Source organism: Gadus morhua, chromosome 16 (assembly GCF_902167405.1).
Source record: "Gadus morhua chromosome 16, gadMor3.0, whole genome shotgun sequence".
NCBI lineage: Eukaryota > Metazoa > Chordata > Actinopteri > Gadiformes > Gadidae > Gadus > Gadus morhua.
In genome coordinates, this window is record NC_044063.1 from 9,579,966 (window position 1) to 9,597,374 (window position 17,409).

The window sequence follows — 17,409 nt, forward strand, 5'->3', positions numbered from 1 at the left end:
GACAGAGACAGAGACAAAGACAGAGACAGAGACAGAGAGACAGAGAGACAGAGACAGAGACAGAGAGACAGAGAGACACAGAGACAGAGAGAGAGACAGAGACAGAGACAGACAGAGACAGAGAGAGACAGAGAGAGACAGAGACAGAGACAGAGAGAGACAGAGACAGAGACAGAGAGACAGAGACAGAGACAGAGACAGAGAGACAGAGAGACAGAGACAGACAGAGACAGAGAGAGACAGAGAGAGACAGAGACAGAGACAGAGAGAGACAGAGACAGAGACAGAGAGACAGAGACAGAGACAGAACATGAGAGAGGGAGGCTCCAGGTTCTACAGTTCCGTCTTGGGGGTCTTGTCCGGCTGATGGGGGGCTGTGGTCGGGGCCCCCTCCCTCAGCCAGCTGTTGAACACTGCCACCGGGTCGATGTTCCAGTGTTTATGGAAGGAGATGGGCACCTGGTGGGACAGGTAGTCCCGCGCGTAGTCCTCCGGCCGGGCCTGGACGCACACACACACACACAACACAACCTCACTTATTCAGGACCCCCAGTGGACCCCCGTCACTGGGGTGTCGGAGCTCGACGGCTGGGCTCATCCCGTCCATTGGTTAGTGGGCAGCCATTTGGTCTTGTAAAGAGCAGCGCAGCATAACTACATAACACGACTACAGCTTTAAACGTGCATACCATAATGTATCCATAGCAGTCGTTAGAATGTGTTTTTCCTTATTGTATATTTGCATCTACACTGTATTTGTATTAAAGGTGATTATTCCACCAGGTATAAGTAATGTAAAGAATATGTGATTTATGATTTGTCAATGAGGGACCTTTGATCCCCCAATGTTTGACTGATTGGTTGTTGTGAACTGTTGTGTGAGTGTGCTTTCGGCGATGCTCGTTCCCTGGATCTGAATCCTGGTCGTACTGCTCCTCATGATCTTTTTTTAGTGTGATTAGCCATTACAAGCCATTTTGAAAATCTGCCTCTTCAGACATCACAGGTGGGCGTTGTCAACCTAGATGTGGACTGTAGCACACATTGCTCATCTATCCAACGCAAATCTAGGTGGACACGCCCACTTGTGATGTCAGAAGAGGCAGATATTCAGAGTCCAACACCTACGGGACTCGGTGCTTTCTATTTCTCGTACCGTCGCAGTGCCACTCAGCAGTCTGGGAGCCGCGGTTAGCGTGCGTCTGCTGAGGGGTTCTGCGACCACACAGCTCTACGTGCAGGTGGCGCCCGAGCCGGGGCTGTGGCATGAGGCAGCCGTCGCCTCCGTATGACTCGGCTTTAAATGAATGTTTAACAGTAAAAGCATGATCTACATGGCGGGCTCCCCGGGGACGAGCGGGCTCCATCTGCTGCCACCGACGGAAGGGCCAGAGCGGTGTTCACAGGACGGAGCTTTTAGATGAGAGGGGACCAGCAGAGTGGTGGCCGCACACAAACACACACACACGTACAGGACACGCACACACACACACATATATATCACATGAACGAACACACACATTCAAGCACATATTCACAAGAACGAACACACACACTCATACCCCCTCACACACACACACACACAATAGATACGTAACACACAAGGACAAACGTACACACACACACACACACACAAACGAAGGAACACCCAAACACACGCACGCACACATTCACAAGAACGAACACACATTCACAAGAACGAACACACTCATACGCACGCACACATTCGCAAGAACGAACACACATTCACAAGAACAAACACACTCATACGTACGCACATATTCACAAGAACGAACACAGACAAACACACACAGACACACACACACACGCAGACAGACACACACACACAGGCTACCTGGTGGAAGAGGGGGCTGTGTGTGACGGCCAGTCCCAGGGCGTTGAAGCACATGCCCAGCACCATGTCGTCCGGGGCGTCGTCGCTGTAGCACTTACAGCCGCTCTGCAGCAGCTGGAGCACCGCCTCCCTGCTGAACACCATGCTGCACACACACACACACACACACACACACACACCATTATCACTAACCTGCACCGCCTCCCTGCTGAACACCATGCTGCACACACACACACACACACACACACAGCACTATCACTACCACGCACTGACTCACTGCTGAACACCATGCTGGACACACACACACACAAACACACACACACACAAACACACACACACACACACACCACTATCACTACCACGCACTGACTCACTGGTGAACAACATGCTGGACACACACACACACACACACACACACACACACACACAGCACTATCACTACCACGCACTGACTCACTGCTGAACACCATGCTGGACACACACACACACACACACACACACACACACACACACACACACACACACACACACCACCCTCACTACCAGGGACTGACTCGCTCCATCCAGAAACACCTCCGCTCCACTCACATCCACGTCACTCACAGTCTGTCATTCAGTGGTCACGGTCGGAGAACCAGTGCGACCCGACTCCCTCCTTTCTCCTGTCCACCACCTCGGTGTGATTTTCTACCGTCCATAATGTTTTTATTTATGCATCTACCTTTCTACTACGGCTGTTGTCGATGGTGACTTGTCTGTGAATTATTTTTGCAATGTATCTCTTTGTACTTGCTGCTGTGGCGCCCCCACGTTTTAGTAGTATTAAGTATTACCTCATCCGATCCATTTCAGCAGCAGCTGGGGGTTAGTCAGGGGGCATTGTGAATCCAACCCAGTACCTTTACTGGGTTCACACTACAGTTCCCGTCCCCCTTATGACATGCCCTGAGGGGGTCCAGTTAGCATTAAGCCATCCAACACCAATACACTGAGCCAACCGTTCATGCTAAGGCTGGACCTCTGGGTGGCGCTGATTAGCAAAGCCAGTCTCTAAGCTAAAGGTACGGGAGCTGGAGAGCCCTGTGGTGGTTTTCTTTGCAACACCGATGCGACTGAGCCAGCAGATTTGACCGAGTTAGATAAGCCTCTGGGTTGCTAATAGCCCGGCGTCTGGCTTCAGCGACGATACCGGAGGAAAAGACTCCCTCAGTGATATGTTGTCCTCCAGCAGATGAGAGGAAGCTTCAGGGCTGTCGTTTAGCAACACCAGACCCTGAGCTGAACTATTCTGGGAGAACTTCTCCTGACCCAGGAAAATCCCCCCCCCCCCCTGGCGGCACTAAGCGCTGGCGTTTAAGGTTTTAAGAGACAACAGACTTTAAACACTTCTTAAGTTCCTCTCTTCCTTGCAGGAGGTCCTGTCTCTCGTTAGGTTTCGTCACCAGCAGACGCAAAAGAGGGTTGAGGCAGAGTTGAAGTCCAAACAGAGAGCACATTTTTCTTTATTGCTGTGCTGGAAGGTAGAAGAGTTGGCCACTTGCTGAGAAAAAGCATCTTAGGAGAGAGCAAAAGACTATAAAGGAAAAAACACGGTCATTACCGCGGCAGAAAACTAAAACTAAATTGGAAACCGCTGATTGGTGCGAAATGCTTCAGTAATTAACACCCTTCAAATTGAATTAACCCAGCACTCAGCAAACGCTCAGCACAGCTGAGATCCAGCGCCCTTCTGCCACTTGCTTTCAGAGACTTTAAATGTCATCCTGGAGAGCAGGGAACACGCTGTATACTTTATGCTTCGGGCTGGCATACTGGTGCAGAATTCAACATACTGTATACTTTATGTTTTGGGCTGACATTCCCTTCACTTCATTCAACATACTGTATACTTAATGTTTTGTGCTGAGAAACCCTGACTTCATTCAACACACTGTATACTTAATGCTTTGGGCTGGCATACTTGTCCAAAATTGAACACGCTGAATACTTTATGCTTTGGGCTGATAAACTCTTCTACATGCTGTTTGTGTTGCACTCAAGTTATAAATGATTATCCAAATTACTGGAGTCATGTACAGCCAATGCATCATGGCCTAACCAGTCACAGGTGTATTTGTTCAACAGGCATCGGAGCTACGGAAAGTCATGTTTATTAGGGATGGGCAAAACAATTATTTACCGGGAATCAGTTCTTTCAGTTACGTTCACTATCACGATTAGTTTGTTTGATTCGTTCTTTAAGTCAGATGGTCTGTTATGTCATTTGCCAGGGAATCGTAAATTATGGAATTAATGTTAATCACCATGCATGTAGCCTATGCTCTGGCGACATCACCCAGGTTAAGTGTAAATATTAAGCATATATATATAAAGCACATACTTGCCTTTTTTTCATAAATATCCTTATTACATAATGGGGTGCAGTAGGAATTAAAGGGCGTCTTCCAAGTAGCGCTAATAAGCAGTGAAGCACGTTAGCAACTAGGCCAAACGAGACGCGTGATGGTAGGTAAAAACAATACTTTATTAAATCATGCAATTGTAATGTAGAACAAGATAAAAAGAAAACATAAAGTGCTTGCATGATATTGAAGCCTACAGCGATCGTTAGTTAACTTGTGTGGTGGTGCCTTATCATTGCCCATTTACTCATGGGCCATGGCAACGCGATTGCTACCTGCTCTCAATGGCTGAATCAATGAGAAAGTTTTATACTCTATTAATATAAGGTCGCGGGGAGACAAAGCTCTGTTTTTTTTGTATATTTTATATATGTGACCATATGTGTTTAAAAAAATAAGAAAAAATAATCAGTTCTCTTCTTTTGGGAAGCAGTTCTCGTGGTTCACTTTCGGGATTCGTTCGCTCTGACTGAATCGTTCGCGACCGACCCATCACTAATGTTCATCGTCCCGGGACAGATGCGGCCCTCCCCCTGTATCGGTTTGTACCTGTATACGTGGAGATTGACGCTCTATTTACTCTTTAGTGAGTCCTTAGGCAGATGCTAAACCATCAGATATTTGTGTCCAACATCTGAGTCATATGGTAGGGTCCGTCTAGTGTCCCTCGAGTCTCTCTCTCTCTCTCTCTCTCTCTCTCTCTCTCTCTCTCTCTCTCTCTGCTGGGGCGCATCTGTATATGGCTGAGCCAAATTAAATAGGATTCTCCATAAATAACCAATCATAACTTATTCATTATGCACCGTATGGTCCCGGCCTCCCTCACCCTCCCTCCCTCCCCCCCCTCCCTCCCTCCCTCCCCCACGTCCTCTGATCAACGCCTTTCTTTTTTCTGGAGGAAAATGGACCTAGCATCTGTGACGTTGTTGCCCATCGGTCTGCACAGAGAAATGCGAGGGCGCTGCTTTGCCTTCAATGGAGAGACGCCATTGTTTGAGATCTCTGCAGCCGGCGGCGAAGGATCCACGTCTCGCACAATGAGAGCGGGGAGTTGAATGGCCGCCCCTGCTAGTCGACGGCTGGGACTCATTCACTCCTCTACAATAACTTTAACTCTCTGAACCGGCCGCTGAAACCCTGACAGGAATGATTATCGCTTTGTACGAGGAGAATGAAAACAGGAGCGGCTGACCCTAACCCCGGGACTCACCCCCCTCCACCGGTGATGTAGCTGTAGCCGCCCTGGCTGAGGCCCTGACCCTAACCCCGGGACTCACCCCCCTCCACCGGTGATGTAGCTGCAGCCCCCCTGGCTGAGGCCCTGACCCTAACCCCGGGACTCACCCCCCTCCACCGGTGATGTAGCTGTAGCCGCCCTGGCTGAGGCCCTGACCCTAACCCCGGGACTCACCCCCCTCCACCGGTGATGTAGCTGTAGCCGCCCTGGCTGAGGCCGTAGCCGTAGCGCTCGCCCAGACACACCGGCTCCGACGCGTCGTAGCAGCCCAGCAGCGCCCGCAGTCGGGGGAGGCTGAAGGGGGAGACACGGCACGCTGAGTCAGCATCACAGAGCGACACACACACACACTGAAAAGACAGACACACACTGAAAGACAGACAGACACAAACACACCGAAAGACAGACAGACAGACAGACAGACAGACAGACGCACACCAAAAGACAGACAGACAGACAGACAGACAGACAGACAGACAGACAGACAGACAGACAGACAGACAGACAGAACCAGATCCACTTTAGCATTCAGACACAGATAAAGCTAGCAGTTCCTGCGGCTATTAACCACACCGACTAGTCATTCTCCAGCCTGGCATACAGGTGGAGCCCAGAGGAGCTGAGACGATAGCGTTAAAGCTACTGCGGCGGATAGCCTCCAGAATGGTAATGCCGGCACAACCAATGCTTCTACCCAGGATTTCAGTCAAAGCAATTTGTGCTGTCGCTTCACACGCGTTCCTCTGTCATCACAGCAGGGAGGGAATTGGCTGCGGAGGATTGTCGGAGGGTGGGGGGGGGGGGGGGCGTCCGTCTGGGAGATGGAAGCACTTTAGCGTCGAATGTGTCGGTCGGTCGGCTGACAGGAGAGAGAGAGCCTACCTGATGAGGGTGTCGTCGTCAACAATGATCAGCCACTTGGTCTCGGGGACGGCGCCGCTCGCAAACTGTTTGAGGATGGCGAAGGTTTTCCCACAGTGGCCTGCAAAATGAGAGACGGTTTCAACGGAGGAGTACATGAACAGGTATTGACACAGAGGGGCTTATGATGACAAATGCCGCTGCAGGATAGATTCAAAAACACAGAAAGGCAATATGTGAAATGCAATACTCCCGGCTGCACGTGCACGTGCACGCACACACACACACACACACACGTGGAAAAACACACACACTCGCAGACACACACATACATATACTCGCGGAAAAACACACACTCGCAGACACACACAAGTGCGGCACACACACACACACACAAACACACGTGCGGCACACACACACACACTCGCGGACACACAGACACGTGCAGGCACGTACACACATACACACAAAGACACACATTAATCAAACATTAGCAGGATAATCAATAGATTCCCCAACGCAGATTCTAATCGGAGTGGCTCCGAGGGAACTTCACAGTGAAGCACCATATCCATTGATCATGCGGTGTTGTGGCTGGTCAGTGTGATCTCTGCAGCCCTGGCAGCTGTTGCAGGCGGAGAGCAGCCTGCCACCACCACACTGGCCTCACGGCAGTCTGTGGCGGAACAGCAAGTTAAAGCCAATCGTTCCTTTGACCGTGACATCGCCTGATGTCCGGCCCTGACAACACCCAGGGAAAATAGGCTGCAAGTCAAAAAACGAGGTAATTTTTGGTGGAGGCTGATTTGGTGAGGAACAGTCCTTCCTCACCAAATCAAGATAAAAGGGATTTAAGGATTTAAGGGGAACTGGGATTCAAGGGATATCGGGATGGGAGTGGGATCGATGGTGGGGTTCAAACGCAGGTCTCGAATGTGTAAAAATGTTAAACTCTACCAACAGGCTGAAGGATCACCAGAGGGCGAACACAACTCGTATGCAAAGCCCAGGCCTGGAGCCTCCGGCTGGTTGGAGCAGCCCCACGCCACGGTCTGAGAGAGCTCCATTAGTGCCCCCTCTCCTCACTCGACATATTGAAAATATGAATACTTTTATTTAATTCGATTTTTTTTTTTATAAATCTATTGTATTTTATCTGCCCACCGTCTGCCATTGACATATTATTTGATTGTATTTTATAATGGGTTATTTCACAAAGTGAATTTTACCTCTCGAATTTGAAAGAAGGACCGAGCGAAAACCATCCATCCATCCATCCATCCATCTATCCATCTATCTTGATCCCAGAGCTGTCTCAGACGTCGGGGAGGACTATATGTCATAACAGCTTCTGGTCTTTTTCTCTTGGGTCGGTGAATACGGTAGGTGAGTCTCTAACTCATGTAGGTGACATCGTGATGGTATATTCTTTATGTAAATGAAGAATATAAAAACCAGGCGGAGATCAATACTCTGTCAAACTGATGGGAGACCCAGTCTTTCAATCAGCAGGCCGGCTTTAATGGCGGCTGTGAACTTTAAAAAGAACCTGGATTTCCATCAGGCTGGAGTGAGACAGCTCTTCATCTTGTGCCGGGGAAAAGGGCAGGCTTTCGAGGGGACAAGAAAAGAGTATCCCAAGGTTAAAAAATATCTCCAAAGTGAAGAAAATCCTTGTACTTTAGGATACCAAATATAGCTACATCTCTCTCTCTCTCGCCTTCTCTCTCTCGATGGGAGAGGGCTTGACAGCACAGACTGGAGGAGAGAGAGTGGAACGTTCCGGGGTCTCCGTAGAAACGAAACCAGCAGGGGAGGTTATCCACAATGATCACATGGATTCCTCACTCCAAAAGCTGAATCTTAATACATTACTACAGGGAGATAGATGGAGGGAGATGGAGGGAGGGATGAGGAGGGAAAACTTCCCCAGGGAGCTATCACAAAGCTGTGGGCCTGTTGTATTATTTATGTCTCCCCCCTATATCGTTGCCTTCTCCCCTTGCTGGGTGTAAATAGAGGGATCCAGGACACCTTGAGCAGCTGATGGGAATAAAAGAGCAACACATTCCGTCTTGCAGGTGTTCAGCTGCCGACCGGCAGGCCACTGGGAAAACATTCCTCTGTTTCCCGGCCAGCGTCGCGGACAACTGCCTCCGAGAGCTAAAAATCATGAGACTGATAGGACATTGAATCTGGCAGCATCATGCTAAGAACACTTATGGAGAAAACAATTTCTGGGGGTTCAATTCATCCGAGGATGCGATAGAAGACTAAGCACTGAACGTTAGACCGGGGAAACATTTTGAGATAAATGCTGAAATAAAACCGTCATGCCTTTTTGTCATGATTCATATTTATGTTTTTGTTGCGGATGTTCAGCTCGTTAAAAAATATGTCAGATGAAATTAATGAGTTGTTTCAAGATCAACAAAACATTGAATGTTACTACTAGAAGAAGCTACTAGAAGTCACGTTCAACTTTCCTAACCCTCATCAAAAGGAACTTGCAGAAACATTCGCTTTCATTGAATAAAATAAATGCAACCCATTTAACCACTAAACTATTCTGCCCTACCCCCCCCCCCCCCCACCCAGACTATCCTGCCCTACCCCCCCCCCCCTCCCCCCAAGCCCCCTGTCTCCCTGTGATAACTGATTTGATACAGACATCCCTCCATCATGGCGTTGCTTTCATTTGGTTCTGAGGCTCTGTTAATCCGTCTTGGAGGCTCTTCCCTGGCAGGCGAGGTGCTGAACCCCCCAGGGCAGCACCTGGCCACGCTTGTTTCAACACAAGTTATGAATTAAGTGGATTCAGTCATTACCACGCCTGGCGCCGTTCACAGAAACAGCCCAAGCTGCCAAGGCTCGTCGTCTAAATGTTATCTGGGAGAGTGTTTGGCCTGTGATATATGACCGCTAATGGATAGAGTCCAACAAAGGGAAACGTCGTTTTGAGGCGTAAAAGTGTGAAACCAACTGACGTAATAGCTTTCCTTTGAACAAACATGTTCAACCTCAGATGCACCTTGATACGTTCAAAGGATTTATATAATAAATACTATCCTATGGGATAGATAGATAGATAGATGGATAGATAGTATTAAGCCAGAATAAATACATTTGGAAATTGTGTTTACGTCTTCAGTCATATAAGTGGGGGGAGGGTATACAGTATATTATGTACGGTATATACATCCACTCGAGGCTCGCTCGTATGAGCCATACACAAAGAGGAAATATGCAAGCACATAATCATATGTAATCTAATACACCCACTTACATGGATGTACGTTCCTCACAAAGCTCGGGAAACCGAGACCTACATGAACAACACACACAATTTCCCCCCACTTGTGTTTAGTCTTTGTGAAGAAACTGTGTCTTTAGTCGGTTTCCTTTGTAATGCACCTTTCAATATTTGCAACAGCCTTGCATCACGGTTTGTATTTAATCTTTCAATTCCCCAAATTGTGATAAGCTTCTTTCTAAAGCCACTTGGGAGTATGCATATATTTGGCAAAAAAAGTAGTGTAAGTTCGGTATTAAAAGTACCCCATGTGCGTGTAGGTTTTACATTAACGATACAACATTTAAGTAAAGCAAACAAAAGCACCACCATGTAAATAGATTAACTAGCTCCACGATACCACAGACAGAGATTGAGGGGCGTAGGCGTCCAGGGAACAGTTTGACAAAGTGCTTCGCTCTACCTGTTAGTCTTAGCTAAATGTCAGTGCGTTTGCAGCGGCTCGTGTGCGCGCTCTTCGGTGGGCCACTATTAATGGATGCTCCGCATGGGGTTGGGAATTCGGTGCGCATCACATATTCTATCTTAAGCTCTGCCCGCGCCGGAACACACAGCGGACCGCAGAGAGCTACCGCTGCCACAGGTGTGGCGGCGGTAACGCTAGCCCTGAGCATCACGCATCGTGGAACGCATGGCGAGGAAAGCCAACGCACCGTATCCATAGGGGACGTTGGGCCATGGCGATCAGCGTCAGAAGAGTGAAGCTGTGAGACAGGCGGTGGATTGATGGGCTGAACCCGCCGGTGTGGTATCCCATTACGCCTCGTATCGACCCCCGGTTCGATTCCCCCCTGTGGTCCTGGGCCATGTGTCGTTGCCTCTCTCTCTCTCAGCCCACACTTCTATCTATCATCTAGCTTCACTATCTTTTTTGGGTTCAGTTAAACTCGGTTGAAACACTGCTAATTCAAAGGCGGCAGAAGGTCAACTTTTAGGGGAAACAAATGGGAGAGGCAGCCATTATTAAATCTGCACTAATCAAAATTTTGTACTTTTAAACAAAAGGTGACATTGTTTCTCAATCACAATGTCCCCCAGCGCCCTCCGTCTCCCAGCCACCAGCTGCTGCCCAATAGTCTCCCAAGGCCGGTCAGCCTCATGCTAGTTGCCCTTCAGCTTTCACAAGCCAATTAATGGCGCCGTTGTATGATAATGGGGAACGACGAGCCATTCAGTCAGAACAATCAAACCAGCAAATCAGAGGAGCGGCGCAATCACTCCTGAGCCCTTTGAAACCCAAACGCCCCGCTTGCAGCTCTCTTTAAAACAGGCTGTTTGTTTTTTCACAGTGGATCTCCGGCTCTGCTCTGTAGTCAGCATTCGTCTGCAGCGTGTCACACATGAAGTGTGGAGCCCACGTGGAACCATAATTACACTGGCCATGCTTTCACAACATGCTCAAGATGTCATGTCTCTTCACTGCTGAAATCCACACACAAACAAACAGAAGGACTGTCTCTGTAACTTCCCTGTTTGCGATCAGAACGCCTGCGTTATAGTATTATGTTGATGTTCCTGTAGTTGAATAGCGCACGCCTTTGGGCCGCGGTGTGGCCATCTTGATTGAATTAGAAGGGATCAAATTAGATAAAGTTTATTAAACCCTGTGGCATCGCGGGTCAGGCAGCAGATGGAGAGACCGGGGATGGGATGAACACTCGCATCAGAAAGCGATTGTTTACGCACCGTGCCAAGGGCAAACAAATGCGATGCAACCACGACGGGAGGAATTCATTTCACATGCTTTAGGCTCGTGGAGTAGATGAATGAAGTGGGGAATAATATGGTCCCTGATTTGTTCTCTTATGATCATATTCCAAACAGAACCGTGGAAATGAAGCACAATTGAAAGCATATGCAACTCAAAACACAAACACAATTTCCTGCTTAAGGAAATCAAAGTAGATGTGGGAAAGGAGTTTATAAAATAAAGGTGAATTCACAACATACTCTCCAACAGGGGAATCAACAACAAGTGTCTTCAAATTAAAACTGGAATCTGAAAGTTATTTCTCCGGGGTCGGAGCAGCACTCACCTCGCTCGGTGTTGGGCACCCCGAGGTTGATGGTGGGTATGGAGGGGTCTGCGTAGTCGCTGTAGTACTCCAGCAGGGACGCCTCCTGCTCCCAGGTCTCCTTCACCACCGGGACTACAGCCCAGGGAAGACGGCGTCAGAAGAGCACGTCGGTGTACGACTCACAGCGAACACCACTGTGGAGTGTGTGTGGATGAGGGCTGGTTTATGCGGCCTCAGCTGGCCCCGAGTCTGAGCGAACTCTGGGGCTGGGTGGGGCCGCGTCCCTGTTGCACACGGAGCAACCAGTGTGCAACAGGTTAAGCAGCCATCACCACACACATTCAGGGACGTCTCCTGCATGGCAACATGGAGCACCAGGTGATGTATCGCTGTCTACAATAGTCACCTAGCTGGTGTGTAGCACGGAGATTGGTACAACAACATTACAGTCCTAGTCTCAGGGGACCACCAGATAATCACGTTTGAGTTTCGCAATTAATATCAGTCTCGCTTTGGCTGGGAAAACAATTTATTTGAAAATATGGGCACGACTTTTCATTGTTCAAAAAGCCCCAGCTAATCAGATTCACTGACTGATCTGCAGAGAGAAACATGATGTGAATATGAACTGAATGTGAGGCTCTCACATGGCTAAGTCAGTCCAGTGGACAGAGTGAAGACCACAAGAGTCCACATCAGTCCAGTGGACAGAGTGAAGACCATGTCCACCTCCACCCATTGAACAGAACGACATTCACAGCCTTTCATGCCATTCCGGGGTTTCGTTAGAATGACGATCCCAGCATGAATCAATCATCTGCAGTCATTTTAAACAGAAAGCTATGTAATGGCATTCTACTTTGCAGACTAGAAGCAATTCCACAGCACATCAGGAAGTGAGTGTGTGCATTATTGAAGAATTGATCCATCTATTTTGTGATTTACAATCCCTCTTTCGACATTTCTCTCTGAAACCTCTTGAATTCTTTAAAACATGAATGGGTTTCCAACATTACCGGGTAAGAATTGAATTAAGTAATAATTACATGCAATTTAAATATCCTTCCAAACTCTATAATGTATGTAGCCATCATTCTTTCTATGTATTATCTAATAAGACCTTCATTGTTGTAGTTCAGAGTATTCATATATTGCCAAGAATTCTTACTTGTTTTTTAGTGTAAATCTACTTATCCACTAAATAGAATCCAACATTCACAATCATAGTACACTGTTGAGGCCAAAAATGTATATCAATTAAAAGTTTCTTAATCAGTTTTTTTAACTCCCAAGGCGCAGTTGGCTATCCATTTTAATTTCACCCGTTCTATTTTATTCAGGGAAGAGCAGTACATAAATTACCATTTAGAAGATAAGGAAGCATTAATGAAGTCATTAGGAGAAATAGCATTCGTGATCTGAGGATTTCTCAAAGTCTGCGTCTCATGGGATGGAAGCTACGCCTCGGTAAATCCATTTATTTCTGCTTTAAATGCAAGAGGGTATTGTAAAGTACAGGGTGTTGTAATTTCCGGATAATTACCACCAATGTGTTTTGTTTGATATTACCTCGACGTGGTATTAAAAATTGTAACGCTCATACGTTGTTTTTTTTTCGACCTTTCTCTCGCTCAACCGTTTCGATTCAGCCCCAAGTCGCTCTTACAACACGAGTACTTGAGATAATTAAACAGTCCTATTAGAACAAAACATACTTCATCAAGCAGCGAGAGCTCCAACACATTTCACAATACATTCCCAGAGGATAAGCACCTCACTAATCAAACCAGTCTTCCCGAACACTAATGAGAAACCGCTTTTAGCCCAGTCATACAAATCCTCAGCGCATCCAACGCGATAAGAACAGCAGGAAGGGAAGGCGTGAAGTCTTCGGCAGGTGTCGTGTCTGGGCGGGTGTCTCGTGATAAATCATGGGATGGAGGTGTTTTAGCGTAGGTGCGCCGCTTACCTCTCTCAGTGTGAAACTTCTGACAGGTTTTGACGGCCACGAATACGTCATCCTTACCCACGGCCTCTCCCTTTACGGAGGAGGAACACAAGAAGAAAACCAAGACAAACGAGGAAAGAGAAGTAATTATTTTAATAGCAATAAGTTGCGATGGTTTACATTTCAACTTTCTTGTGATTTAAAAGGAGCAGGACGTGTCTGTAGTCTGTGTGCTGATCGATAATGATTTCATTAATTTCTTCAATGAAATCACATCTTATAACCGGTACATTCTACTCTTACTTTCTCTTTGTTTACGTGCCATGTTGCATGAACGACTCACGGCCCCAGAGGGGACGCTATGTTATCTTAGCATCGCTCTCTAACTTGCAAGCCATGGCGTATCATTTTAGAGACTAATTAACCAAATATAATTCAGAAAACTATCTAGATATCTCAACTTTTGACACTTGTCTAACGGATGCCGTCGTAGATTAGGTGCTTTTTGAAGTGCCTAGGGGCGACTTAGTGGCTGGTGAAGGCCACTGTAGCTTCTCCTACATCATGGAAAGGGAGGGCTGGGGCCCCTTTAATGCTATCCACATTCCTCCTTATTACAGTTGTGCCGCTAGTTATGTTTTGTTGTTTGGTTGTGTTCCTTGTGTTGTGGTAATAGCCCACTGCTAGCTGTTTAAAAAGCATCATGAATATTCAGGATTTCCAGTGGAGGAAGGAAAGACTCAGTACCCTGCTGGGAGAGAGAAATCTCCTTTGCCAAATTGGGTGTACAGTGCATGATTCATCTGTTAAAGTGTCACCAGTCGAGGGTGGCATTAGCGCATCGAGGGGTGAACAACAAGCCAGAAATGTTTCAGCTCACTCGTATAACTTCAAGAAAAACAAGTTTTTTATCATGCGAACATGCCACCCACACATACTTTAACAAAGTACAAAAAAACAACGATCAAAGAATACGTACTCTCTAGGCACTAACTGCACAACAAAGGAACGTTCGACAAAACCACATGAACCACTTCCGTCAGCGCGGCACACATCGCCATTCAAACCCCCCCCCCCCCCATTGGATGGTCCATCTGCGCATGCTGAGTGTCGAGGGTGCGAGGCCGGTACCCACACATGCCGGGGCGGGGGCGCTGAGCGTGGTGGCGCAGTGGGGCGCCCGGGGGGAGTCCTGCAGCTCGGTGCACAGCTCGGGCACGGCGGTGAGCCGGAGACCCTGGCCCTGGTTCCAGATGTACAAGGCCACCTGGAATCACGTAGAACCGTGGGTTACAGTGTGGGCGGAATACCAGTGGTTATCTCAGGGTCTGTTTCCGACAAACGCGGGGCTGTGAGAACGCGGCGGGCATCGCTGATTCTGGATTGCGGAGAAGAGCGGCGGCCTTGTGGTGAGAGAGGCGGGGAGGGTGAGGGGTGGAGGAGGGAGGGGAATGGGTGTTGGGTAGTACACACAAGCAGTTTGTCTCTTCTGAGCAGGTGGACAAAAACAGAAAAGAGGAAAGGAGAGAGTTAGCCTTTTGTTGGGAAAATGAAGACGGATGAGACCCGGTAAGAGAGTGCATAATAAAGATAATTTGAAGCAGCCTTCCGATTCTTCTTCCCATGGCCAAAGAGCGTCACGTTGAGTTATCTTTGTGTGCACACACACACACGTCTCTGTGCAGCCGCGCGTTTTCATTCCCGACGACGGAACCCAAGCGGACTGGCTGAATGCAACACTGGGAGTTTAATGTGGAATTAATACTGTAATAAAACAGTGAGGACATTCACACGAGTGCTGTAATATAAATGACGTGCCATGGCTGCTTGCTCAGATGTTATATCTAGTGATCTAGGAGCAGGTAGGGATTAGGAGACAGCCTAGTCACTCTACTGATTCCTGGCCGGTTTAACCAACCTTTTTTTTCTTGGTAAATCCAGACCCAGAGTCTTGCCTTGCCTCTCCTCTTAACATCTCATCCCCTGAGCAGGTAATTATTTTTTCATTCACATTTCTATACATCTTCCCTCGGAACCTCAGAGTCTTTTGCATGCAGATGAGCCTCCCCTTTTATGATTATAAGGCCTCGGCCTCCGTCCAATGGGAGCCCTGGTACGGTGGCCCAGTGAGCTCTCGCAGTATTCCAGTGGTTGGGCAACAACCCCGACGCTGCAGCGCCCCAATTCTGGAGAGTAATGAGATTTACGCTTTAAGGGGAAGATGAATTTCATGCTCTAGTCAACTCACAAATGAAAAAAGGAGGAAGGTACGCTGGAGTGGCCGTGAGGCAAAGCAGAAGATGCAGAAGATACAGACGGGAAACGGGGGGGAAAGAAGGAGCAAGATCATCGGGAATTGTGACAGGAGCGTCCGTCTTGATTTACCTCGTGCTTCAAGTCGATGGTGAAGTCAGACTTCAACGGCTCATCTCGGATCCTTTCTGCGAGTCTGAAACAACGCAACGCAGGGAAGCTCCTCAGAGGGTTGGTATTTCACAAGGAGAGCAAATAGCTTGTGGCTGTTTGAGTGGTTGATAGTTTATAATTGAGTGAACTTGGGTGAATTTGAGCTGCGTCATTAATCAGCAGGTAAGAGCCCCCCCTTACCTGCTGATTGATGACGCATCTCATTGAGCAGGTAAGGGAGGAGCAGCCTACAGGACAGGCTGTGGATATTGGGGTTGGAACCCAGAAGCTTTGGGCTGCGAGTCCAACCCTAGCCCACCGGTCTATCCGGGCCGTGTCGCACTAACCTCTGAACGAGTGGCACGCTCAGAGCCCAGCCGGCGCTGAAGTCGGGGTATTTAAACTGCGGGGGGTTCTCGGCGAAGGCATAGTGATGGATGATGGTGGACTCCTCGTCGTGGAGGGGCTTCCCCAGGAACCACTCCTGTTGAAGGGGACAAAACGTCAACGTTAAGCCCCCCCTCGCTCTCCGGTTTAATCCTGATCGCCGTGTGTTTGGAGTGACCCCCTGGGTGCAATCGCTGACGGTGAGTTAGAGTGCTTTGAGTGCTTTCAATGTTTTGACATGGAAAGACGCGCTCTGGGAGCAATTATGCTTTGGGAGCCATTTTACCCAAACAAACAGTCAGTAATAGCAGATGGTTTGCAAATAAATCCAAATCAGTCAGTAGGATTAACCTCCGAAGTGGGATTTCCACCATACTGGATGTCAATCCAGTTTCAACTTCGGCTATTCTTATTTGCTTCCCGTTTTATTTGGGTTTTAAGTGTGTTTAAGTGTTAACACGTATGACCAGCAACAGAACACAGAATTAACCTTGGATATATGGTGAGGGTGAGTCCAAATGCATGTGGTTAAAAACAGCGTCTTCTATAGTGCTTGATCGAGAGCTAAACAAAGATTCTCCCCCAGGCCGGGTCAATTCATCACAACCTCCGACATCACAACCTCCGATAACGACACAGAGACAGAGAGAGACAGAGACAGAGACAGAGAATGACAGAGACAGAGAGAGAATGACAGAGAGAAACAGAGACAGAAAGAGAGAGACAGAGACAGAGACAGAAAGACAGACAGACAGAGAGAGAGAGACAGACAGAAAGAGAGAGAAAGAGACACAGAGAAAGACGGGGAGAAAGACACAGAGAGAGAGAGAGACAGAGACAGAGAGAGAGAGTGGTGTGATTGATGTGTGTGACACGTCTCCCGTCCAGGTGATGGAACACCGACCCGGGGGCGGTTGCCGTGGTAATGCACCTGACCCGCTCCCCCAGAACGGCTATGGGAGGAGGAGCTGTGATGAGCTTT

The 17,409-nt window shown here is 48.1% G+C and overlaps 1 protein-coding gene across 1 annotated transcript in view; it reads right to left on the reverse strand.

The window, feature by feature from the left end:
* Nucleotides 1–223: 223 nt before the first annotated feature.
* Nucleotides 224–17,409, reverse strand: part of b3glcta (beta 3-glucosyltransferase a) — a 45,574-nt gene continuing 28,388 nt past the window's right edge. Inside the window, exons 7-15 of the mRNA XM_030381923.1 lie at nt 16,388–16,524; nt 16,020–16,083; nt 14,770–14,901; nt 13,656–13,725; nt 11,705–11,818; nt 6,377–6,476; nt 5,669–5,788; nt 1,856–2,000; nt 224–501 (exon numbers count right to left, since the gene is read on the reverse strand). Of these exons, the coding sequence (XP_030237783.1) occupies nt 334–501; nt 1,856–2,000; nt 5,669–5,788; nt 6,377–6,476; nt 11,705–11,818; nt 13,656–13,725; nt 14,770–14,901; nt 16,020–16,083; nt 16,388–16,524 (1,050 nt within the window). The 3' untranslated portion in view covers nt 224–333. The remainder of the gene's footprint in view (nt 502–1,855; nt 2,001–5,668; nt 5,789–6,376; nt 6,477–11,704; nt 11,819–13,655; nt 13,726–14,769; nt 14,902–16,019; nt 16,084–16,387; nt 16,525–17,409) is intronic.